Source organism: Idiotropiscis lumnitzeri, chromosome 10 (genome assembly GCF_059441095.1).
Source record: "Idiotropiscis lumnitzeri isolate Australia: NSW breed Sydney's pygmy pipehorse chromosome 10, RoL_Ilum_1.0, whole genome shotgun sequence".
Lineage (NCBI taxonomy): Eukaryota > Metazoa > Chordata > Actinopteri > Syngnathiformes > Syngnathidae > Idiotropiscis > Idiotropiscis lumnitzeri.
The window spans coordinates 8,859,149-8,884,383 of record NC_142400.1 but is presented as its reverse complement, the minus strand read 5'-3'; the positions used below and the strand labels follow the sequence as shown (position 1 = coordinate 8,884,383).

Sequence of the window (25,235 nt, the reverse complement as noted above, 5' to 3'; positions counted from 1 at the left end):
AAGTTCTCATGCAGGCAACACCAGCCGCATCTGTTGCTTAAAGCCGTTTCGGATTCCATCTGAAAGTTTATATACATTCTATCGTAGGGCTCTTCAATCCTGTTCCTTGAGGTCCGCTGTCCTGCCCATTTTCCATCTCTCCTTGCTTCACATCTGAATCAAATGAGATATTCAGTAAGATCTCCAGAATCTGGATAATGATCCTAATCATTTGAATCAGGTGTTGTTGCAGCAGGAATAGATGGAAAACAGGCAGGACAGCGGACCTCAAAGAACAGGATTGAAGACCCCTGGTCTACATTGTCAGTTGGACGAGTAGAAAGTGAGCCGAATTGAACGCTTGTTAAGCAATACCATAAAAGGTCTGCAAATCCAGTGGCTATATAAAATAAATAAATAATTGACACACCGCTGTTCAAATGCCAGGTTTTCGTGACAAACAAAAAAAGGCAAATAAATAATTTCAAAGCTTTCCCACAATTTATGTTCACCTGTAAACGTGTTCATGTTGCTGTTTAGAATGAACTTATCGCATTCAAACTCAAGTTAAATGGCAGTCGACAAATGCGCTGAGTAAAGTTCAGACGTCCTAGTAGGCTTTTCCTGACAATACGGCGTCAAAAGTCAATGGTCCACAGAGAGCTTCCACAGCGGAGGGAGCGGCTCTGTGTTCAAACTAATCAGTCAGGACAAAGGCACAAAATAATTGGAGAAGCTGCAGGAATTTCTGGCAAGTACTGGCGTTTCTGTACGTACCCATTGGTATAGCATGGTGGTGGCAGCATTATGAAGAGGGGATGGTTTTCCTCAGCTCAAACTGTGGCCATAGACAAACTGGAGGGACTTATGAACAGTCAGTTAGTTTAAAACCTTCAGCGTCCACTAGGGGGAAAAAGTAAGGAAAAGCCTATTTGAACATCTGAAATTTGTTTGGAGTTAAATGGCGGCTGCTCAGTCCCATTATCATGAGTTTGGGTGCAACTGGTTGATTCTAAATATAGCCACAGCTTTCTGTCATTAAGAGGGTGTGTGCACTCGTGCAACCGTATTTTATCATTTATTTTTACTTCCCATCCTCCAAAGTTTTTTTTTTTAATTGAGTTACAAACAGATTTTAAGACATTGTATTGATAGGGGAAAGAATTTCAAATGATTTATTTTTGAACCTCCCAAAACCTGTTATTTGGATAGGGGTGTGGAGATTTTTTACATCCAATGTTCAATAAATATTCACATTTTCTCATTATGAGTTCATAATGAAACTGAAATAACACAAATGTGCAGTGCAGCCGACGCCTTTGGGTCTTCCACATCAGGGCGTCAAGCGACACACTCTCAGAGCTCCGTCATCAAGAGGGCTCTGAGGATCTTCTCTCTGTCCACCCTCACTTCCTCTCCACTACACACAAACATACACACGCACACACACAGAGAACTCAGATTATTGGCTTATTATTGAATGAAATGTCAATTTTAGGCAACATTAGGAAAATCTACAATGAATTTCTACAAAAATTATTGGCGTCCATTGGGCTTTCTTCTGGTGTGTGTGACTTGGCCACCAGGGGGCGGTGTAATACGGTGATGGAGGCAGACAGTTTCACAACTACTGTAGTTTTTTTAAGAGAGTAAAACCATTACCAGCAATTCTTGTTTTTCTTTTCCATTAGTGTGGTTCCAGCAATGCACCTAGTTGTCTTACTAGCGAGGACAAATAGTATACTAGCAGTACATGGACCTCCAGATGCAAATTAAGAATATTAAATACACATCCAAAGGCTTTCCGCACAGTTCTGAGTCCAACACAAAGTGTCCCCCAAAGAAAATGACAGGACGGAGGTGTTACCTTTCGTGATGGGCTGCAAGGTAAGGGACCAAGTGAGGGAGGGGACTACAGTAGCACGAAGGAGAGAGGTGGGGAGAAGGCAAAGGGGACACGCAACATGAACTTGCCACTTCCAGTGTTGGCACATTGTCCACCTGGAAGGCACATATGGACGCATACACACAAAAACATTCCTCATACAGTACATTCCCTCCCATGAACTTCTTGTAACTTGTGTTTAATTGTAAGTGTGGTACCTGTGGGTAAATAGAGGGCTGGATCTGTTTGTCCAGGGAATTACTGGAGCCCGACTTGGCCGTGCTCTCACAGGAGATGGCTGCTAGAGCTTCTGGAAGGTTGTCTTCATCTTCATGGTTACTGAAAAGCAGAACAAGGGGGGAAAAAAATGAAGGATTCAAAATATAGCACATATTCTTTATCCTCTGGGAAAAAGGACTCATTACTGCTGTTCACTAAGCAGTTGCGACTGTCTTCTTTGTGTATACTCTGTATGTATGTGTGTATGTTTATTATACTGCCCCCTGTTGGCCAAGGTGTTGCTTCACAATTAATGCATAAAATCAAGAAGTACTGTTTATATAAAAAATAAATAAATAAATAAAAAAGTATGGGGCTTTGAGCAGATGATTTTTTTCAAAGGTAAAGGAACAAGTCTGTAACAGTACCTTTATCCATTTAAATATTTCAATTTCATAAACAATGGAAGAAGCACAGGCAGGATTAAAGCGCAACCGCATTAAGACTCAAGTGCACTCGAGTGATGTGAACTCACAAGCTGAACTGTCTGACGAGACGTTTCCTGCGGTTGGTGCACGAGCCGGATTTGGGATGGAGACTCTCGGACGCAAAACGGACATCCGGTCTCGGGGACATTTTGTCTGCAGGCAAACTGGACGCTGAAGAGTCTTGAGAGGAGTTCTGATACCTGTCGACGGCATTTTAGGATATGACAAAACATCCATTGATTTTCTTGAGTGCTCGTCTTCATTAGGGTGAGCTAGAGGCCTATCTTAACTGATTTTTAAATTTAATCCACAAGGAATGTATGAATGAACATGCATTGATACTAACATCTACACTTTTGGAGTAGAGTGGAATTAAAGGTTTCAATTCAGCGAACAAGATTTTTTGGGGAAGGTGGGAAGAAACCAGAGTAACACAAAAAGAACATATACTTTTGCATCTGTATGTGACTTTGCAAAAAAAAATAAAAATAAATAGAATAAAATTTAAAAATCTTTATAGTCCAGTGGGTGGACTCCAGCCCCACTTTCCACTTAAATTTGGGTCTAAAAAAGGGAATTTAGTTTCAAGATTGTCATTTTTGTTCAAAATCATAAAATGTCAGCGCTTACTAAAAAAAAACAAAAAAACTCACCATTCACCATTCCTCTGAAAATCAATTTTACACAATCAACAGAATTCTTTATCTATGGTTCCACTCGCATGACTCAGTGGTAGAGTAATCGTCTCCTGTAAGTCCATGACCATGAAAAAATGTCCTTGAGCAACAAATTGAACCCCCAGTTGCTTCTGATGTTGCGTCATTCGTAGGTGAATGCCAAGTCATTGTGGAGCGCTTTGAGTGCTTAAATAGGACGAAAATCGCCGCACAAGTAAAAGACCATTTGTCATTATGTACAGTATCTGACCAGTACAAAAAAAATAGGCTCATTCAAAAGCGCATATGATGAAGCTTCACTTTTGTGAGTGGGAACAAGTACGGTGAAAGAACGAAGCGAGGGAAGAAAGGATGAATAGAACTTGCCTGTCCTTGAGAGGCACATCGGAGTTCTTCCCTCTTGGACTCACTGAACCATCCTTCTATTCGGTGGAGGATACACACACACGCACAAAAAAAAAAAAAAAAAAAGGATGCAAATATGCAACTAAAGCCGTTATGGACGGGAATATCAGCCGGAGATCACGTGTATGGTACAAACCCTGAAAGCCGCCTCCATCTGGGCCTTAAGAATGTTACACTTGAGGTGGTCTGGAAGCAGGGCCGGGGAGGAGGCGGTAGAAGGGTGGAGAGATTTTTCCGAGAGCTGCTTCTCTTCTCCCTGCAGGTGTCACACATTGAGAGTGAGGCCAGACCGGAAACGTCTCATCTTGTCAGCGGCGGAAGAAAGTCAACGCGTGGAAATGTGTCTGACCTTGTTGTCCATGTTGATGCAGAGCGAGGGCCACGCAGGACACTCGCTGTCCGACTCCACGGCCTTGCGGGAAGACGGAGACATGTCCAGATCGCCTCCCAGACAGGGTGACGCTCGACACGCTAGTGGAAGTGAAAGAAAAACACGTTAGGTTGTCGAGCATTGAGGATGTTCAATGAGGACTTTTTTTGGGGGGGGGGGAACGGAGCCTTAAAGTCATCTTAGTTCCGCTCCAGTTTAGTTCTTACTGATTAAATTGATGTACAAAAATGTTAACTTTAGCGTTGTGTTTTTTTTTTAAATTAGTAGATTTGAAAATCAATCCCTAACTTAGTATATAATGAGTCACTTCCAGGATAGATGTGTTAGTCAATTGCTTGTTCACATTGGGCAAATTCAATCGATTCCATTTTTTATCCCCCTCAAAATGATTACCGGAATTCATTAAATACAAATATCTTTGTTTAGCTATTTGAGAGGCAGAACAATTAAATGCACTTCCATTCGGTGGTGTAAGCTACAAAAAAAACTTAGGTATCGACTTGTGCCATTCATACAACAGAATAAGTCATTGCTCGCCACCATATGAAGGGCCTAAAAAAAAAGTTCAGCTTTTCTAGTAGTCTTTTGTTGATATTTTTACAGCACAAGCCATGGCCCACAGAAAACCTCTACAGAATCCAAGGGATCTTATTATTGAAAGGTCTCAGTCAGGAAAGGGTAGAAAATAATTTCCAAGGTATTAATTATAACAAGGGACACTTCACAGAGGCATCATTAAATAGTGAAAATTCACCATAACGGTGACATTGCCAAGGATTGGACGCTCCTCCGAGAATGGATAAGAAGACGAGAAGAAATTTGGTCAGGCAAGCTGCTAAGAGGCCGACAGCAACATCAAACGAGCTGAAGGAATTTCTGGCAATTAATATGCTGTTTTGTACATGTGGCAATCTCCCATCGTCTTCATGGATGTATGTTTGGGGTATGGAAGCCTTGACTTGCAACTTCCCTTCTTGAAAAGCGTTCACTCCCCTCACGCCAATTTAGTTTTTTAATCTCATTTGAAGACACACTGTTCTTCTGTTATCGACTGTATGTGGCTATGTGTTTCAATTTGTGCTCTAATTTAACGCTAATTCATGTAACACCATATGGAAAGCGCTTCGTCACAGCTCAAGCTGTTGTGAAATGCGCTATACAAATAAAGTCGGATGGTATTGCATAAAGCACTTCAATGGCATAATACATGATATTATTTCACATAAGCATGACATTTGAACTGGGGTGTGTAGACTTTTTACATCAACTATAGAGGCTTTGTGTAAGAGGAAATTAGATTAGTAACTGCTGTTGTACCTTGTCATGCATGGCTACGTTTACAAGGAAGGACACCCACGGCATAATGGAAGTGAAATAGCCAATGAAGCGCGACGACTTGACCATCAAGTATAAAAAACAAGAACCTTGTTTTGACAATATCGTATATGAAGATGCCGAAAATCATGACTGATAGGACATAAACAGTGCATATAGAAGCGGTTTCCCAGAGTTCCACAGTGTTTGTACTCACTGATTTTGTTGTGCGTGTGGCAAAGCGTGTCCTGGCTGTGCGTGTGGCGGCGGTGACGGCGATGAACCTTTCCGGAATACGACGTCTCGTTTTCTTCAACGCTGACCTGATGGTCCGAGGCGGGACCGCTCAGAGGGAAGCTAAGGACGACACGGCACATCAAAAGCAACCAAGCCCGCCTAAATAAGATTTTTTTTTTTTTCACATCACAACTGAATTATGATAAAATTTCAAACTCATTCCTATTGATTCCTGAAAATTCTCAACAATTGCCATTGTAAGATCTCAGATTCCTTCACGTTACACAGTACATAATACGGACCATGAAATCATTCACACTTGTTTTTATTTTATAAGCAATATGGCAAAAACCCATTCATTAATCCACAATGTGATTCCAGATTAAAACTCCGCCCACCATCGCAGCAAAACCACATTATTGTAAACAACTGCTTGATAATCAAGAACTGTCATTCGTGAACTAGAAAGTTTGAAGCAGCAACAAACATGCAGCATCCATAGAGCAGCATAAAGTAGATGCATGTTTGGACCCTTATAACCGCTGGAAAATTAGAATATTTCAGCACTTTTGTCATTTAATTGCTTCCTGCAATCGCAACAGAGAGAGACAAATGCTAATTTAAAACAGGGGTGGGGAACCTTTTTTCGATCAAAGGCCATTTCAGTCTTCTCAAGACCATTTCTACAAATAATAATAATAATAATAATAATAATTCCCACCTAAAAATAATTTCAGTCCACATTAAAAGCACACTTTGGCCAATCATAATTCTGCATGTGTTCTAAGTCATGTTTGGGTCAGTTTTTGCACAAAAAGTACCGTAAGAAGCATTTGACGAGCTTTTAAAGCGTTTCAAAGTTAATGTCGCACATTTCAAATGTCTGATATGTAGTGTTTCAAAAGAAAAAAAGTCATTACATTTCAAATAATTTAAAATCTTACAAGAGGTGTAAACACTATGTTTGAGTAATGTTCAATTCATATTGAATTTTTTTTTTTAGGGTGACGAATGACAAATAAGAAGAAAGTGCGGGATTTATTTTTACAGAAAGTCAATAAAAATACACCAATTGGAAAAAAAAGATTGGTATCTGGCACAGAGGTTGGTGTGCATATTCAACTTTCGTGAAAACTGTTGAAAACATTCTCTCGGTTTTATCTTCCAAATATTGAAGTGCTGATGTTGAAACTGCACAACTTTTCAGTGGCAATAATGGCTTTTTAGAAATAAAACCCCCTCTCATTTTTTTTTTTTTTTTTTGTCAGGCCATAGCAAATGCTGACCAGGGCCGTGTATGGCCCACGTGCCATAGGTTTCCCACCCCTGCGACAAGACACCATAAAGCAGGTTCTTTCTTAAGCCCATAGCAACAAGTATATTATGGGATATAATCGAACAATTCGCAAGCAAACTAAGCTACTGTTATGACTCATGTTACATTCTTGAGGTGTCTCCTGGACACACAATGTGGAGATGTGATGAATAATGGAGGAGGAGCAGGATGATGATGATGGAGATGATGATGATGATGATGAGGGGATTCTTGCATTTTTTCCACAGTCTCTCTAAGTCCAAGTTTAAATAGAGGTCAAAGTGTAGTCATGACCTTGTCCTTGTGAACGACACTCATGATGGGCGCGTAGTGCAAGCTGCTGGTTCGTTCCGGGACGATGGGGTGACTGGACACGGGACTGGTAGAGGAGGACGTGGCCTCGACAGAAGGCCTGAACACACACGCACATACACACAGACACACATAGCACGTACACACGCGTACATACTGTATGAGAGGCATGACATGAAGTGAGATGAAAACAAAGATTGTATGGCGTCTAAAAGCAGAATCCTGCCCTGCAAGCTACAGCTCCTGAAGGCACAAAAACAATGAGGGGTGGGGAAATATATGGTCCGAGGGCCACATGTGGTTCACTCTGTTCTTTAATGGGGCCCACAGAGCATTTACAATACAGGAGTTGTTTTTTTCTTCCAAAAATTGGTTTTGTCCAAATGTATTATTTTTTTGTTGTTTTTAATCACGATTAAAATTTGGTCCGTCATAAATTACAAAATTCAATGTAGTGTATCTATACATTTAATTTATTAACATGTTTTATTAATGTGATTAAATAAGGGTAAAATAATTCTAATTAAATTATGAATGGTGCAAGTGAAAAATCTGAATGGATTTTTACTATTTTATGTACACATTTTACATTGTTTTCCAATCACCCCATTAATTGGTTAATATAAATAAAAAAAAATAGCAAGTCATTTTACATATTAAAATGCATTTAATTCAATAATTGGTTAATTCATTATGATCATTTGCATTATATATATTACAATTAAAAGAATTAATTATTTCATTGTCAAAATAAATTATTTTACATATTTCTACCTCACTATGAATGACCTGGCCCATCTGTCCGTTTTGAAAAAAATCAAGCAACGAGATTAACAATAATTGCAATTACTTATAGAATTATTAATTTTTTAATCAGTTTTTCCAACACCTCATTAAATGTACATGTAACAAGTACATTGATTTATTGTAAATCAAAAATTCATGTGAAATAAAATTTACATTTCTATTCAATATTTTTTAATTGAATCAAAAAAATTAAGTAAAAGTTATCATCAAATTGAAAAAAAAATACTACTTTACAATTAAAATAAATTATCTGACATATTCTTACCTCATCTACGAACGACCTGGCCCAACTGCCCCTTTTCAAAACCTAATGTGGCCCAACCCTGTAGTAAAAAGTCGCGCCACCCTCTTGACGTTAACCCGCTTCACTGGCAGAGGTCCCCGCCCCCGTCTTACCTGTGTGGCGCCGTGTGTCCGGAGGGCTGCAGGTAAACAGAATGCGTGTAGGCGGGGTGAGATGGGCGCCACGCCTCGTGACCCGCCACCGGGATGTTGTGTTGGTACTGGAGAGGATTGAAAAAAAACATGATGAAAATTAAAAGTTGCTGCATACACAAAGCCAGAAACATGCATGCTAAGAATGTGTGTGTGTGCGTGTGTGTGTAAGTAGGTCATCGGAGGTCACTCACTGTATGTAGGCTGGGATCAGGACTGGCATGAAGGCAGAGAAGGAATGACAACAATCAGCAATGGCAGATTAATTTTAATACTTTAATTGCATGTGCAGTTAAGACCAATGTGATTCATAGCCTGACCAACTTTGTATGTTTCGAAAGGATCCTGGTCACTCCTCGCATAATCTGCAGCAAAGGTGGACCCGAGACAGACCGAGACGTATTAGCAGAACATTGTGTGATCTGACCTTGTTTCATTTAACTGGCATTGAAAGGGATTTATGCTAGTCTCGTTTAAAATTGAAACGCTTCATGTCAGCTTTTCAGGTCATTGAAGGAGTAAATTTATACGCAAAACAGGCAGACCAATCATGAGCATTGTAACTCCTCCCACATGACACAACCCAGCCAATCAAATTTGCGAGTGGAGCAAGCAGCGTGTGGGGTAGGCAAGCGGTGAGGAGAGAAGTTTGAGCAAGCAAGTACAGGGTAAACAGGTCATATTTTTCTTAAAACAAGAAAATAGATATTCAAGATGTTCAATTGGTAATATCACAGAAATATTTTGGTTAACTAAAAAGGCTCAAAATGAAACCTTTCACTTTTATGTTCCATTACGATTTACATACAAATCTTAACTTGAAATAGTCCTTCTAGCTCAAATGTAAGAAAATCACAAATACTCGACCATTAATAATATAAAAAAATAAATAAATAAAAAACAAATAAAAATGTGAATGTTCAGGAGTGACTTTTAATGCACAGTGTTTATTATTAAGGTTTTTTTTTTTAATTAACTTTATATTGAAGATCCGGATTGCATTGCTGATTTGAGAGAAATTATGTCAATACATTGGGACATGAAAGCTTTTGACAAAATGCTAAAATGAAAATAGTATAAATAGAACAAAACTTCAAATATATAAAAACCTTAATATTAAATCTTAACTCCATTATCTCTTTCCCCATGTTGTTGTGTCATTTTCTGCTACAGGATTCGACAAATGAATTCCTCAAATTAAATGCTATCTGCCTTGTGATGGAAAAGTCGTGATGAGAGGATAAGGAAATGCTGTTTTACAAGTTAAGTCTGTTGTAGCATTTTCCATTGGGGGGAAAAAAAACTGGTTAAACGACAACCTCTTACCAGAAAAAAGTAATCATTAATGGTAAATTATAACTTCACAACATAAAATAAATTTGGCACATAATTATCAAGCCGACAATTTTTTTAAGGGCTCATTTAAGAGCAACGCATAAAAACGTGTTGCCATTCAAACCCACTCGGCTGTTTAAATGACAAATCAGTGGCTGAAGGAACAGGACATCACATTCCTTTTTTTGATATCACATCTCAGCATTAATAAATATAATTACATATCTTTGTGACCATCTGCTGAGGCACCGCCACAATGCCCATAATGCAGTCAGCACTTATATTAAGTGCATGTCCACACATATAATAGCATGCGTGTGGGTTTTCCGTTGTTACCTGATCCGTGGCGGCTTGGCTGGAGAAATGGCAGCAACTAGAAGGGCGACACGCAAAGCACAAACAATTTTTGCAAAGAACGAGTGCATGTCACTCTGTTTTCTCACTGACATGTGAACATTGTGTTGGATGGAGCAGGGATTAAAGGGAAATGACAGCAGGTGCTTTTGAAAGCGCTACTCAAAGTCAGGAATGTGAGACACTTTCTCGAAGCTATCGAGGTAAATTATCAGCTAGTGTGAGACGTGATAATGAGAAGCGGTTTGTTCAAACAATCCTGCTAACGGATTAGTTCAAGATGCCAGCGCGGCGCTTCCTCTTCTTTAGAGAGACATATTGTGATTATACGAGCACCAGACATTTGATCACATCCCCAGGATAATGAGATCTCAAACAAGAGCTGTATTGAAAATTAGGCCTTCAGATAGTGGAGACAAGACTAAAATATGACCTGGTAATGAGGAAAATGTAACACAATGTATAGGGATGGTGAATAAGCAGGAGAAATATCGAGTCAAAGCACCTGCTGAGCCGTGCAGAAGTCTCCGTGTAAGTTACAAAAATCATTTAATTACAGAAATTGCTTTAAAAGGCAACAATATATTCAGAGTACCATTATTTGTGTCCAGTAATTTTTCACGAGTTTGATATTTACAATAATTCTGTTGAACCACAATGCAAAAAAAAGTAGCGTCTTGTAAAATGCGGGAGTTCATTTTCATTTCATTTTTATTCATTATGACTATTATTTCTTTTATTTTTATGATTATTTTACAGAGGGGTACGAGCAATTTTGTAAATAAAACTAATACTAAAACTAAGACCAGGCATTTCCCTCCGAAAAAACAACTAACAAACCTGCTCTAAAAATTAATTAAAACTAACTCAATTTAAAAAAACAACAATGAATGAAAAAACTGACCAAAATGAAAAATCTAAAACTATGACAAGAATGGTGTGACGCGGCGCAATTTTACACTATTGCCAACTACTACCAATCTAAAAAAACCTTCATTGTCAATCAAAACTAACCATGATTCCGTTTACTAAGATATTATCGGTTCTCAGTGCACATAACGATGTGGTTGATGAGTGTATAGACAGAAACGGTTAACTACGTCTGAGAGGCGTGTGAAAAGCAGACGTGTCGCAGGTTCTTATAGTCCACAGGGTTGTATGTGCGCAGATAAGACTCACCTTTGCCCAGTGACTGCGTGCGGGAGGGGTATCGTTTGCTCGGCCGCCTCTCGAACGTGCTGGCTCTCCTTAGCCGACTTCCGTGAGTCGCCTGGTACTCCGTTTTACCGCTGAGATTGACAGGAACCAGGAATTATGGATTATATGCGTGTTATTGCTGCTGATCCAGCTACACGACATCGGATTTATAGTAAACATGCAAACTGAATGAAAACATCTCGTCATATAAAGTGATAATATATCCTGATTAAAAACATTCCGACTAAAGTGAATTGGACCAATTACTCAATTAGGCTAATTTAATTGGCTGTGTGAATCTCTTTCAGGAAAGATGTTGCTGCCTTGAAAGAACAAATCTGCTGAATGGGGTGCGCCCTGTGAAACTGCTGTTGAAGATAACAGGAAGTGCCCATCAAGTGAGAGTATTTGCTTTCATAAAAAGTGAGAAGGAAAACAATACAAAGGGCATATCTCGGTCGCCATAGGAACACCTCCACGTAACCATAGATACGGAGTAACCATAGACGCAATGCACACACTCATTTGGTTTGTTTGTTGCTTCGAGCTTACTTTCATGATTCTTTTCTTAGGAGATTTCATTTTGGTTTAAAATGTCATTTATTCTGGCAAACTTATTCTAATATCCTCAAGGAGAAAATCAACTTACACCCGGCTGTTTTTACACCACATGGTACCAGATGACACACATGCAGGCATGCAAGAAGAGATTCAGAGTGAAAGAGGCGCACAAAAACTGCTGCGCGGCTTGAGCTGCGGGTTGGTGAAAGCGCCTTGCTCAAGGGCACCTTGATAGTTGCCAGCAAGCAGACGAGCATCTCTTCAACAACTTGCTGCAATTTTTACATTTTTGTTTATAGCAGAACTCAAAACCCAAACTTTAGTTTCTATACATCTTAAATGTAATACATTGTAATTAGAAGGAATGCAGTTTTCAGAGAATTTAAAGAGGTTTGTTTTTTATTCTCTTAATCTGCTCCGATGATGTGAAATAGCTGCGCTGTGGTAAATTAATGTCAAATGGTTTTGCACCATTTCCTGCTAAATTCACATGACATTTCGTCGCTTCAGTAACGAGGCGAGTGACCGACGCTACCTGAATCTGAAGCGAGAGCCAAGTCGTGTGAAGTCGCTGCGGCCTGGCTTGCCCGTGGTTGGCTGGCGTAACCGGAAGAAGGCGTGGCTCTCCACGGCGCACTTCCACACGTGCTTGCAGCTCTTGGCGCTGGCCAGCTGGAACACAAACGTGTGCTCCTGCTCGCGGCCCTTCAAAGTGGGAAGAAAAAAAATATTTGCAGTCCAGCCAACACTGACCTCATTGTGAAGTGTGTGCATGCGCGTGCGTGTGCGTGTGTGTGTGTGTGTGTGTGCTTGCTTGTAGGCACAAACCTGATCATCATCTTCCACCACCACCAGGGTTAGTCGACTCTTTTTGAAGTCCAGACGTGTGATTTTGGGCCTAAAAATCACATGGATCGCACAAATATAATTTTTTTAGTTTAAGCCATGTTTACACTAGTAGAAAATAGAATTGAAATAAATGTGTGGTCTGAACAAGGGCAACCCACAAAATATGTACCGTAGTTTAAAATTATAGCCAATATATTTTTTAAATAAATATACTTGAGTTTATAACTTGTTTTTTTTTCTTCTATTGACAGCATAAAATCTCTGTAAACTTACGGTAGCTACCACGCTTGTTCTTATATGCAGCTAAAATTCAAATGAAGTTTTTGTGAAATCAGTTAAAAAAACATTCACAGGCGATTGGGGAAGAGCCCTGATGAAAAAAAAAACTGAGAAAATGTGACTATTTGAAGCCTCCCCTCCGAAAATGTTAAATCTCCTCTTTTAATTGTTTAAAGATCGAAAGTAAATATTGTGAAAAAACACTTAAACATCATTTATCATTCTACAGTCACCTTAAAAGCATGTTTCCAGGCAATCTGATTAAAAAAATGTAAACGCACATTCAGTGAAGACTCCCCTAACTTCCAGCAACAACCCAGGCTAAACTTAGCTCCTCTCTGAAATACAAAAATATTAGCGTCTGAGTCAAGATGTATCACTTCAAAATTTTCTGTGGCACTAATTAACACTTTCAAATTATTCAGTGTTTGGGTGGCAACTTACAATGTCACATAAAAAACAACAAAAACACAACCAGGTGAGTTTGTCTGCAAATATCTGAGGATAGGTCCCAAAGTAGAATAAAAGGCAAAAAAGAAATTTGTAGAGTGAACTGCAAATAGGCATTGGTCGTATGCATTTGACTGATTGTTGCTCAGATTTGAATAAATTAATTTTTGACAATTTAGTTATTCATATTTCAAGTAATTTTTGAGACACCTTGTACAATCAAAGCAATTTCAGTCTATATTCTGCAGCCATTGCGTCTTTGTGTTAGTGCATGAGTGCTCCAGCCATGCTCTGGGTGACTTATTTGTTTACTTTCGAGGCGCGCGTCAGCAGGTGAGAGGAGCTTCGCTTTTGTGGATGTAGTCAATGGCGTGATTTTCGCTTGAGCCGTGAAACGAGTTTGAAACTTGTAGAACTTCATTCAACACCCACGTGACAATCAACGATGCGAAAATTCGTCTTAAAACATGGCCTCAACGGTATTTGCGACTTCATCAAATGTCTTGATATTTAAATTGCTGTTACGGCAGAGCAGAAAAAAAGCAGCGGGGGACACCCCGCATGAATGTGTGACATTTTGCGTCTGAATCACAACCACTTTGGGTGCACTCAAGATGATGGTTCGAGACATCTTACCAAAAGAAGAGCCCGATTTTGTTGGAACCCTCAAACACCAGGATGCCAGTAGGAGTGAGACCGAGCGCGTAATCACAACCGTCTCTCCCCTGATGACACCACATGTACATTTAGCACTCAAAGAACACACGCCAATGTGAAATAAAAAAAAAATAAATAAATAAATATGACGCACCTTAACAAAGTGCATATCGACACCGTAAAGCTCCAGCCACTTGCATTTGTTGAGAAAGGAGATTTCGGCTTGTGACGGACTCTTCCCCCTGTGAAGGAGACGTCGAGTTTGACATCACGGAAAATATATAGCACTGTTGATTAGTGTCCGTTTGTCCTTGTGTGGCCCAGTGAGTTCAGTGAAAGCACAGCGTATGTAATCTAATCCGAGATGGGAGCGATCAGACCGCCGCTGGGTTAAACACTGACCAGAATCAATCAAGACCCTCCGAGGATTAATCCCCCTTAATCCTTCACACAGACCAGCGAGAGGGTAGCCAGCTAAGTGACCGGACTAGCAGAGGAGGAGGAGGAGGAGGAAACGGCAACAAGTCAACGGGCGCCGCTGACATCGAAACGACTTGATTCTCACCTGAGATCCAGCCACCTGCCGAAGATGTCCGCCTCCATGGCCTCGCTCTGCTTCGGGGTGAAGCGGAACTCCGACACAAGCTCGGGAGAGTGATCCAAGGGATCGCAGTCTCCCAGCTCACCTGGACATACAAAAAAAAAGGGAACACAACTCAGGAAAAGGAGAGCAAGGAGTCACGGAATATTTTGATACAACCATACCAGACATTACAGCGCATTGGCATAGTATAATGAGCAAAGAATTTTTTTATTAAACTGCTGGAGATTTTTAGAGATTGGACATAACTGACGTAATGGACAATGGCCAAAAAAAACAAACAAACAAAAAAAAAACAATACTTATTTTCTCCAGATGTAAATAAACTGCATGTTGATTTCAAGATCTTAGCACAAAACCAGTTTCAGCACATACTCCGTTTTGCTTCCGATTCTCGTGCAGTCCATTCCGCACCATCAATAGAATCGATAATATTCCATCCTGATCCTTTACAAAGATATTATCGACACTGCATAAGAATTATTATTGTGCATGCTTTAATAATCGTGTCTTTTTCAAAATATATTTACTTATTGAGTTGTACATTTTCAGGGGCGGTGATCTGCAATGCATAACACAGAGAGCTGTTTGAGATATTTTGAGGAAATAATCAAAACTTAATGCATGCATGTTTGATACAGCTCTTGGATCTGTGCGCGTGTGAGTGTATATTATGTACCTCACAACCACACTTAAGAAAATTTATTTTGATTCAAAGTATGTAATGTAAATGTATAAGGAGTAAAAAAAAAAAAAAAATCATATTTCAGAATGCTATAGTGTGAAATGAAACATCACGTTCAACTTTTTTTCCTCAAATCTTTACCTGGTATCAAGAATTTATATATTCCATTCCTTTCCAAATATTGGTTCAATGAAATCAAAAGAAATAAAATCATCTCGGAGGTTAAGTCTACTCACTTTGCAAACAATAGGCGGCCAGCTCTACCGAGACATCATATGGACATTTGAGTCTGAGGAGAAGGGGGGGAGAAAAAAAAAAAAAAAGAGGGGGTAAGACCGGTGTGATGAGCTGCTTGAAGTGGGGCCGCGCAACACACACTCGCCAAGGCAAATACAATCACGTGTGCGTGTGTGAGCGTGTGTGCAAGTGTGTGTAAAAGAGGAGCAACCCTTTTCCCAAAATAATCACCTCTTCAGATCCTGATCTTGAGTGTTATAATAGAGCTGCACTCGGGGGATCTGTGGCCCAGATAGAGCCGGAACATAGAGATGGGCAACACGCTGTGTGTACAAGCGCGCGTGTGTGCGCGTGCGCGTGCGCGTGTGCGTCTATAAGACATTGACTGTCCACAAGTCAAACAAACGCTCTGTTTAGATCAGGGATGGTAACTGGCGGCCGGCAAGCCAAAGGCAACCACACTCTGAGTGCCACATTCATTGATTGTCAAAAGCAAAATTTTGGAAAAAAAATAATTAGTTAATTTTTTAATAAACCTAGACATTTCTGTAAAAAAACTTTACTAAAAATTCAGTATCGTCTGTTTTCCACACCGTACGGGGAATAAAATCTGAGAATGAAAAATCCCATGCATGGGTGCCAAACTGCGAGTTGAGTTGTAATATCACCAATCACCACTAGATGCCACACGTCTTAGTTGCACGTACACTTGGTATTACACTGCTCTGGAATAGAATGTGAGTTTTTTTTTTTTTGCTGATTTGGAATGATATGCAGAACAAACAGCATTTCAATAAAACATTTTGAGTGAGTTGTTTTTTGAGAAAAAAAAATTTCATGCACTTTATGTCTATTTCTTGTTCAGCATTTTTGTGCAGTCCTTGAATGTAATTTTTCATGCAAGAGAATCCTTTTGCACTGGGAAATAAATTACAATATGTGGTTACGTTATTTGTTCCAAACACATTGTTGTTGGGTTAGGCGAGTGGATCTTTTATACATGCATTGACAAATGTATTATCAAAAATGAAATAAATTAAGAACACGTTTGCACGCATGCACAAATACGTCCGTTTCAGAAGTATGTGGTCAAGTCGCATTTGTGAAAAATTGTGGCATTTAAGTTGCCCATCCCTGGTCGAGATATACACCACACAAAGCCCCACAGATTAATTTTTACTAAACAAGAGAAATGATGGCATTTTGCACTACAAAATACTACAGTGGTTTATGCTGACTCAGCAACTTTGGAATCCGGCACTCTTTGGTTGTACCTTTGCAGATACAAATTTGGGTGTCAAGTACTGTGTAGTTGCAGAAAAGGAACATCACATTGTTTATATGACAAAAATATAATTAAATGTACATTTAGAGGTGTTTGCAGGCTAAGGTAGCGCAGCACATTCATTCAATACCATTGACGGCTAAATACGTCAAAATCCTTTTTTTTTTTTACTGGGATGGGAGTGAATGATTAAAAGTGGTATATATGCTCTTCATGAAAAAAAAGTAAAATAAAACATTTTTCCAATGATTTACCATTTATAAATATTAACACAATAAGCGTTCACAAAAAGACTTACTTGCCAGACAAAATATCTTGTCGAAGCTGAAGCACAAATAGATACCTGCAGCGAGAGTGACATGTATCAAAAACGTCATGCAACGTACATTTTGTGAATGTGACACAATTGTCTCTTGTCTGTTGCAGTACACACTTTGCTCCAGAAAGACTATTTAGATTTTTTTTTTCACTCCTCTTTAATCCCAATCTGCCCACGGCGACTAAGTAATTAGCCTTTCATCGCTTTTGGACCTCCTCATCATCATCATCATCATCATGCTCAGGCCAATAGAGATTTCTTTTTCTTACCTTGTGAATTCCTCACGCAGGTTATTTGGCTCTGAGGAGTAAAATTTCACTCGGAAGAAGAGTCGGAATGGCCCACCATCTAAACGAAGGAAGGCCGAAAGACAATTGCTCAACATCTTAATGTGTTATTATTTTGTTAAGAAATAATTGAGGCAAAAAAAAAAAAAAACATTTCAGACTTTACAGTGTGTTTAATTAGGTATTTTTTTCAAAAGTACCAAATAAATTGCTTTTTTTTAAATTACAAAACACTGGGGTGGTGGGAAAAACATTAAACTCATATCTCCGGGCACCGTTGTCTTTAAAATTCCGGTTTTGCTTTGCTTTGTAGGATTGCTGCCTTCTGCCACCCGTTGCAGGTGAGTAAATAAGCCCCCTTGGCCACGATTTGTGTCGATTATAGAAGCGCTTCTTGTATTGAATCTCATCAGAATGCGCAGGCTGCAAACAGGTTGTGTACATCCTCTTTCCCTTGCGAATGTATCACATTCCGTGTTCATACAGGAGAGCAAACAAGGGTACGGCTCCAAATGCTAATCAGCCAGTCCACGTTTGATAATGCGCCACCTGCTCCCAACACGTGCAAGTGCACTTCAGGATTCTTCAACACAAAAGGAGAGATGAACTCACCGCGGATTTGTTTCTTGATTTGCTTGGACATATCCAGCCAGTGCTGAAAGAGCACCAAGCGAGAATGAGTGCGGCCCAAAAAACAAGGTTGTTGACGTGCGTGTCAAGGACTCACCGACACTTGGTCTGTGTCCATGTACTGCAATCCAAAGTAATCCGCCTCCACCAGATCTATGTGATACATGATTTGGTCAAAAAGGTCCTGGCCTTTGCTTTTGCTCTACAACAGAAGAACAAAAAAGTGAATTGTTTGCTAAAGGGGCTTTGTGAGTGTTGGGTAACCTGATCTTTTCTCGGTAAAATGACTCTTACACTATTTTTTTGGCAGGTTTACATTTCAGCATTCCCACAGCAGAATGGCTTGTCGTCAGTAGTCCGTCTGTTTTTCAATGCTGTTTATTCTCATTAGTGTTTTGGGTGAGCTGGAGCCTATACTAGCTGACTTTTGGTCAGAATGCAGACAACACGCTAGACTGGTCGGCAGCCAATTGCAGCAGCATGAAAAATAACTTCATTTAGATTGCGACTTAATATGCGATTCACATTCAATCAAGCATTCACATTGACATTCACTCCAATGGACGTTTTAGAGTCTTCAATGAACCTAAAGCATGTCCTTGGGACTTGGGAGGAAGCCAGAGTACCAAGAAAAAATATGCAAGTACATGGAGAACATACTTTGTGCTATAGTCAGTGTTTATACTTCAAATGTTTTCAAATGGAAATTAATCAGTTACGTAATAGGCAGAGAAACGACCCGTTTTAAATCACAATTCAGCTTTAATAAAAGGTACATAAGCAACCCCGCATTGAATTTCGCCGCCTCCGAAGATTCGGCATTTTCAAGCGGTGCTTGGACTACATTGTTAGAGAAAATATGATGAAAGCCAAAAAAGGTAAGCAGAGCTGCATTGGGTTTGGGTGGATTCGCAGATTAGTGTTACCGATCTTAAGAATGGCAGCAAATGCGTGATTGCTTTGGGAAGTTGTTGACGCGGTGGAGTATTTGTATTTGTTGTGTCCACTGCTTGCGCCACACACACGGATTTGCAAACTAATTAAGAAAGTATATGAAGTGTAGTGTATAAATGAAGTGCTGCCCTTATGAGTGAAAATTCTTTTTTAAACATTGGCAAACCAGGGTTGGGGGAACTTTAATTAATTACAGGTTAAATAAAAAGCATTTCCAAAATCAATCAAATCAAAAAGCTTGTTCTTGCCATGTGTGTTCTCTTTGCAATTTCAGCAAGCTACTTTTTTTTTCATTTTTTTATTTTACTTGTTTTAAAATATCTTGTTTTTGTGTGTTTTTAAAATTATCTCTACACTTCGCTTTAAATTATTTGGTTTGTGAATGCTTTTAAATATATTTTAAATTATGTCAAGCATATTGAGATACCTTGAGTATGAAATGTGCTATGTAAATAAAGTTTCCGAGCCTTGCATTATATAACAATTGAACAATTATGCAAACAGTCATTGTGAGTTGTTTTTTTTTTTTTAAATTGGATGGTGGGCAAATCAAATGCTGTATTTTACGGACACTAGTTTTTGGGGGGAGACTCTCAAAGCAGTCTAATTTCATCTGAAAAAAAATATTTTAGGAATCAATTACTTAACAATTAACTCCACATAGCATACAAGAAGTCTAGTCACTAATCGATTATCATGCGCATCCCCCGATGTTAGTGATGAATATATTCCCATACTTCATTTGTTGTAGTGGACTGTTTGTATTGCATTTAGGTCAAAAGCAGAATACCCTCACAGGAAGACCTTTTGACTTTTTGTCTAAAGAAAAAAGAAACAGAAACCACACAAGCACACTGTTAAAAATCTCTGTTTGTTCTGTTATTTACGCCGATTCTCAAACAGTTGGAAGTGTGCGCTTAATGATGACGTAGGCGGGAAGCGAAGTCGGCGTTTTGGCGGTCGTGATCATGTGCGAGTATTGAGCTGTGGAGAGCGACGAATAAAAGTACTAAAGAACTTTAACGAGCACCAGAAAAGAGTAAATTAACACACACTTCATGCCAAAATCTTGTCATAGACCTCATTGCCAATTCGCCACAACCAGAAGTGAATCGCCTCCACTTACACGAAATGTGTGAGTGTGTGTGTGTGTGTCTGTTTGTGTGCAAAAAGATGACAGCCTTGTACTTTGGATCCTGATAATCAATGCAAACTTCCTGGTGTGTGTGAGGAAATCTGAGGTATTCAAGGATTGGGGACAAGAGGATGGGCGGGTGGTCAATAAAGAAAAAAATAAACAGCAGCAACACCCTTGCTCATTCAGCAAAGTGTGATTGAAGTCATGACCTGGATCTTGTTGTAGCAGAAACGGGGGGGGAGAAAATTTGCCCGGCGTGTTGTACTCCCAAATGATGAACGTCTAATAAGCTTTTTTTGGCCGGGCTCACCTGTGTCGCAGCCTTCAGGGAAACACAAGGACATGAGCAAACTTGTTGCCACACATCTGTGACTAAGTCGCCGCTCTGATGAGCCATGTGTCACTTTGCATTATTTGTTGGAACCTACATGTTGTTGTTGCGAGTCCCAGCTGGACACTCGCAGACACGCAGACACGGGCGGCGCGGCGCGAGGTGACGCACACACAACCTTCAAAATGAAAGCATCTAACCAAAAGGCACTTACGCACGCATACCCACACGCTCGTTCACCCACACACACTTGTACGTGTGTGACACCAAATCAGATCAGGGAGCCTGGGAATAGAGGAAGATCGGAGAAGGATGGACGGAGGAGGAGAGAAAGTGGCGATGAGCAAGAGGGCGTGTAAAAAAAAAAAGATTAAGATGGCACAAGGAGGGAAGATGGGGGGGTTGTGAGTTGAGAGGGAGATGGTGTAAAAGATTAAGCAAAAGAATAAGGATGTGAGTTACATTCTGGTTTCTTGTGTGAATTTCCCTAAATTCAAAATAGAGAACCAGATGAGACCGCGCCTCTCAGTGCACAGGCGAGATAAACATGCTTTGAGTGGCTCTGTCAGCGCCAATAGTGGTGGAGTTAGAGTCTCAAAGCACAATTCCGGATACACGACAGCACAATCTGGCGTTTTAGGGAATTCATTTTCCAAAGAGTCCATGTGGGAAACGGAAACGGGTGTTGAGGGCCGCACCAACATGCCTCAATTGTGTTAAATATGAATTTAATGTCTTTTTATAAAGCAGTGAATCGTTTTGTTTTTATATGCTGCCACTAATGTAGAGATGGTATAATTTGTTGTAATTAGGAAATTTAAAAAAATATATACACATATATAGAGAGAAAGAGAAAGAGAGAGAGAGAGAGAGAGAGAGAGGACGGTTGTCTCACTGTCTCAGAATCTACATCAGTGTAGAAAAAGTGCAATTCCAATACTCCACCCTTCAAAATAACCACAAACTGAATGTGGTTACGTTGTACGGTGGACATTTTTTTTTTCTTATTATCACACAACATCAAGTCTAGCAGGCTTTGGTAATATTCTAGCGCCATCATCTATGGTTACGGTTTGGGGCAATCTGTGGTTAGGACACAGCCCAATCCAGTATCATTTTATGTGCCCGGCAAAAGCTTGTGATAATTGCACCTTTACTTCTGTTCAAAACTACGACGTAAATGATAACAAAAAAAAAATAAAATAAATGCGGGGGCACTTATTTTATATCATGGGGTGTTTATAAGGGGTTCCCACACATAACATATAAAGGAATAAGTGTAATTGCCTCACACTCTTGCAATTAGCTAGTCGGTGAATAAACACAATGCGGCTCAGCTTCTGGGTGAATGTCAAAACCGTTGACTTCACGTTAACGTGAATATCAGTGTTCCACGCAGAAAAAAAAGTCGCACGGTAAAAAGTCAACTTCCAGCAGCATTCAAATCAAGCCATAGCAAGAACAAACACTAACACACGTCTACATCCTTTGTTTTCTTAAATATTTGACATTTTGTTCTCAGACTAAAATGTGAGGCAAATCAAGGCCATAAAATTACAAAGGGTGATTTTTGGCATACACTCCTGATGAATATACATGGATGTGGTTTCACCATTTTAACTAGCGCCTTTGAGGTCAACCAAGAGTACATTACGTACCTGCAATGAAAATGGGTATGACATTGCGTACACAATCTTTGGTTGCAGTCTTGGGCAATCTGTGGTTATAGTCTGGTGCAAATCTACAGGAGTGGGTCAAATATAAAGTCAATGCTTGTTAAGGCCTGTTTAAACTTGTTCGACGAGTGCCAGCATCAGTGATTCGTGTCAACACAACAGTGGCACAATGTTATTTTACTTTCGTTTTTGCCAACTTGCGTGCAGTTGAAGTACGACTGGTAAGTGCTTTTCCCAAGAATAGTCCAATATTTACTCTATTACGAAAAGATAGGCAGTATGCCGCTATGTAAACCAGGGTTGGTGAACATTTTTGGGCCAAATTAAATTTATATTAAATATTATGAAATGGTTAATTATGGGGGTTTGATTTATTTCTAGATTATTCATTGTGGGCTGAACCAATTGCTCTTGCGAGCACGCAAGTGGCTCATAGGCTGTAGAGTTCCTATCCTGGAATGTGGATGGACGTGACTAAACTTCCATCATTGAGCTGTCCTGTATCCTCGTTAACTTTGGGAGAACTGGTCGCTGGCTAATCACTGGGGTCACTGAGACAACCATTCTAACTCACTTTTACAGTCTTCAAAGATCCAAACATGTTTTGGAATGTGTGAAAAAGTCGGAGAAAACGCACACAAGTATACTAAGAGCATCCAGGAAAGACGAAAGCTGAGATGCAAACACCAAAAAACAAACACCAAACCTTAGAACTGCTGTGTAAATAAATTACAGTTATTTAAAGTATTCCATGTATCTATTTATCTCAGTTATTACCAACCGTTATTCGTTATTACTTAGCGTCATACAAAATGTCACAAAAAGTATTTACTGCATACATTGAAATAATGACATTCTTGTTACAGTTTATTCTCAAATGAACTGTCTCTGTGAGAAATAAGGATACGTTTAGTTGAACACAAAATAATTTTTGCGTCAATACACAGATTAATTCGACCTTCAACCATCATTGTTCTATTTGTCATTATAAATAGCTGTCATAAATGGCTAAAAATGATCAATTATTTGCAGTAAAAAAAATTTTTCGAGCCAATTATGTGAATTTAAATAACTTCATCGCTCATCTAGCTAAAAAGTCATTGAAAAGTTAACATACGAGTGGAAATATTGAAAGAAATCTCATCCGTGGGACCCCAGAGTTAAAACTAACGCTCCACCGGAGCCACTCACGGGCAAATCCACGCTGACATCCGAGCCGTCCAGCAGCAGAACCCGGCAGGTGATGGCGGTCCTCGCGGTTCCAGCCGCCGGGATGTGGACAGCCGCTCCCCCGGTGACCACGGCGGGCGCGTGGACGACCTGCTGCTGGTGGGCCATGAGCAGAGGGTTCCCTCCTCCGGTCGTACCGTCCCGCTCGTCCCTATCTCTCGCCTGGAAGCGGCGGCTGAACGTCCGGCGCAAAAAGCCCATCATTCTCCCTTCCGTGATGGGATGAAATCCCACGACGTTAGTGGGTCGGGGTGGAGGAGGGGGGGCAGTCCAGTCGGCTCCGCGTTCTCTTCCCGGGCCGAGGAGTCACTCCGTCGGAAGGCGCAGGAGGACACTCGGCAGCTCAGGCAGGACGCGAGGACTCGTCACGCATGCTAATGAAGAAGCCAACCAGTTGATTTCCTCTCCGCGGGGCCGCCCTCCTCCTCCTCCGCCCCTTCCTCCCGCCTTGCCCCGTCCTCTCCCGGGTGCACCTGCCGCCTACTTCCTTGACGTTTGCCCACCGACACACCGGGAGGAGGGGAAAAATCCCGCCGTGACTCTCCGCAGTGGGAACCCCTTAGTCACACGCTACGGAGAGGGGGGAAAGTCTCGCGCATCTGGGCCGGTATTGGAGCACCCCCCCGCAGATCGACGAGCTTCAAAAGCACCGCATGGTAACCGCAAACTCGACTCTGAGCTCGCTGGTAAAAGTCAAACCAGCGAAACTGGACAAACAGCCTCATCTGCGCATGCGTAGAAACACTTGAAACTTCTGCGACCTGCGTGCGTGCGCTCGTGTGGATATGTGCGCGCGCCGGACGAACAGCGCCATCTTGCGGACACCTGCCACCTGCCCATTTGGAGGAAGGTCGATGGGAGGTGACCAAGTTTTACAAGGATTCCCCAAAAAGCAATTTTATGCTACTTAATAACGCCAGACTGATTTTTACTGTAAAACGAAATTATCTCCAGGCATTCACAATGAATCCAATGACGTCTAGAGCTATTTTTTTCTCGGCAGAATGAACTATGAGCAACTTACCTGTTTTACTGTGCTTTATTTTTTACACGTCTTTTGTAGTTGCGACTATTTTAGTTAATAGTGATATAGCTATATATCTATTAATCAGATTTCCTGATATCATATATTCTTTATTATTGATTACATTTTTTGAAGGGAATACGTGATATTGTTGTACTGTTTGTTAATTGACGCAATAAAGAAATATTACTATTGAAAATAATAATTAACTGCGAGCAACATTTCGAACAGTTTACACAAACTATCCCACCACTAGTTTCGTTTGGTAACTGTACTTGGGATATTTACAGTCACATTTTTTATTTGGTCCCAAACCGACGTATCGCAAGCTCAACTGTGACGTCATCCAACGTCACACTGGTTTTTGTAGTGATGAATGAAGTTATACGTTGTCATTGCTGTCTCTTGTGCAAAGCACGCGTTTTTCCGTCCTATTTTTGTCAACGTCTTGGACAAAATACCTTCATCCATTAACTCAGATTAATGATGCTCGGATTTGCTCGGACGCTGTAGGTGTTTGGCAACCACCTCACACTAACACGTGACGCCGAGTGGGTTGCCAGGTTGGCGTGGATAAACAAAAACAAAACAAAAAATCTTCGTTTCTCCCCTAAAGAGTCAAACCGTGTTCAAATGCAAATTTAAAACAAGTAGCAAGATGACTTGTCAACTCATATAGTTCAAGTCTAAAG

At 40.3% G+C, this 25,235-nt stretch overlaps 1 protein-coding gene across 3 annotated transcripts; it reads right to left on the bottom strand.

The window, feature by feature from the left end:
- Positions 1-500: 500 nt before the first annotated feature.
- epb41l4b (erythrocyte membrane protein band 4.1 like 4B) lies at positions 501-24,259 on the bottom strand. 3 transcript variants are annotated; one of them, XM_088306633.1, is made up of 23 exons: positions 23,481-24,259; positions 18,288-18,392; positions 18,173-18,215; positions 17,543-17,621; positions 17,253-17,297; positions 15,669-15,721; positions 14,712-14,832; positions 14,301-14,388; positions 14,126-14,214; positions 12,740-12,809; positions 12,447-12,616; positions 11,333-11,442; positions 10,136-10,172; positions 8,659-8,680; positions 8,426-8,532; positions 5,576-5,715; positions 4,003-4,124; positions 3,790-3,909; positions 3,615-3,670; positions 2,619-2,771; positions 2,083-2,203; positions 1,847-1,980; positions 501-1,399 (listed from the first exon to the last, which is right to left on the bottom strand). In XM_088306633.1, the coding sequence occupies exons 1-23, from the start codon at positions 23,721-23,723 to the stop codon at positions 1,336-1,338; spliced, it is 2,292 nt and encodes a 763-aa protein (XP_088162759.1). In that variant the 5' UTR covers positions 23,724-24,259; the 3' UTR covers positions 501-1,335. The 3 variants fall into 3 exon arrangements, with proteins under 3 accessions (XP_088162759.1, XP_088162758.1, XP_088162760.1); XM_088306632.1 differs by having other exon boundaries at positions 1,847-2,203; XM_088306634.1 differs by lacking the exon at positions 1,847-1,980.
- Positions 24,260-25,235: the final 976 nt, after the last annotated feature.

Coding starts and splice junctions, on each gene's coding strand:
- epb41l4b (XM_088306632.1), bottom strand. CDS start 23,723: ATGATGGGCTTTTTGCGCCGGACGTTCAGCCGCCGCTTCCAGGCGAGA. Junction 14,833..15,668: donor GGCCGCCTATTGTTTGCAAA/GTGAGTAGACTT, acceptor TTGTATGTCCAG/GTGAGCTGGGAGACTGCGAT. Junction 4,125..5,575: donor CCACACGCACAACAAAATCA/GTGAGTACAAAC, acceptor CACTTCCACTAG/CGTGTCGAGCGTCACCCTGT.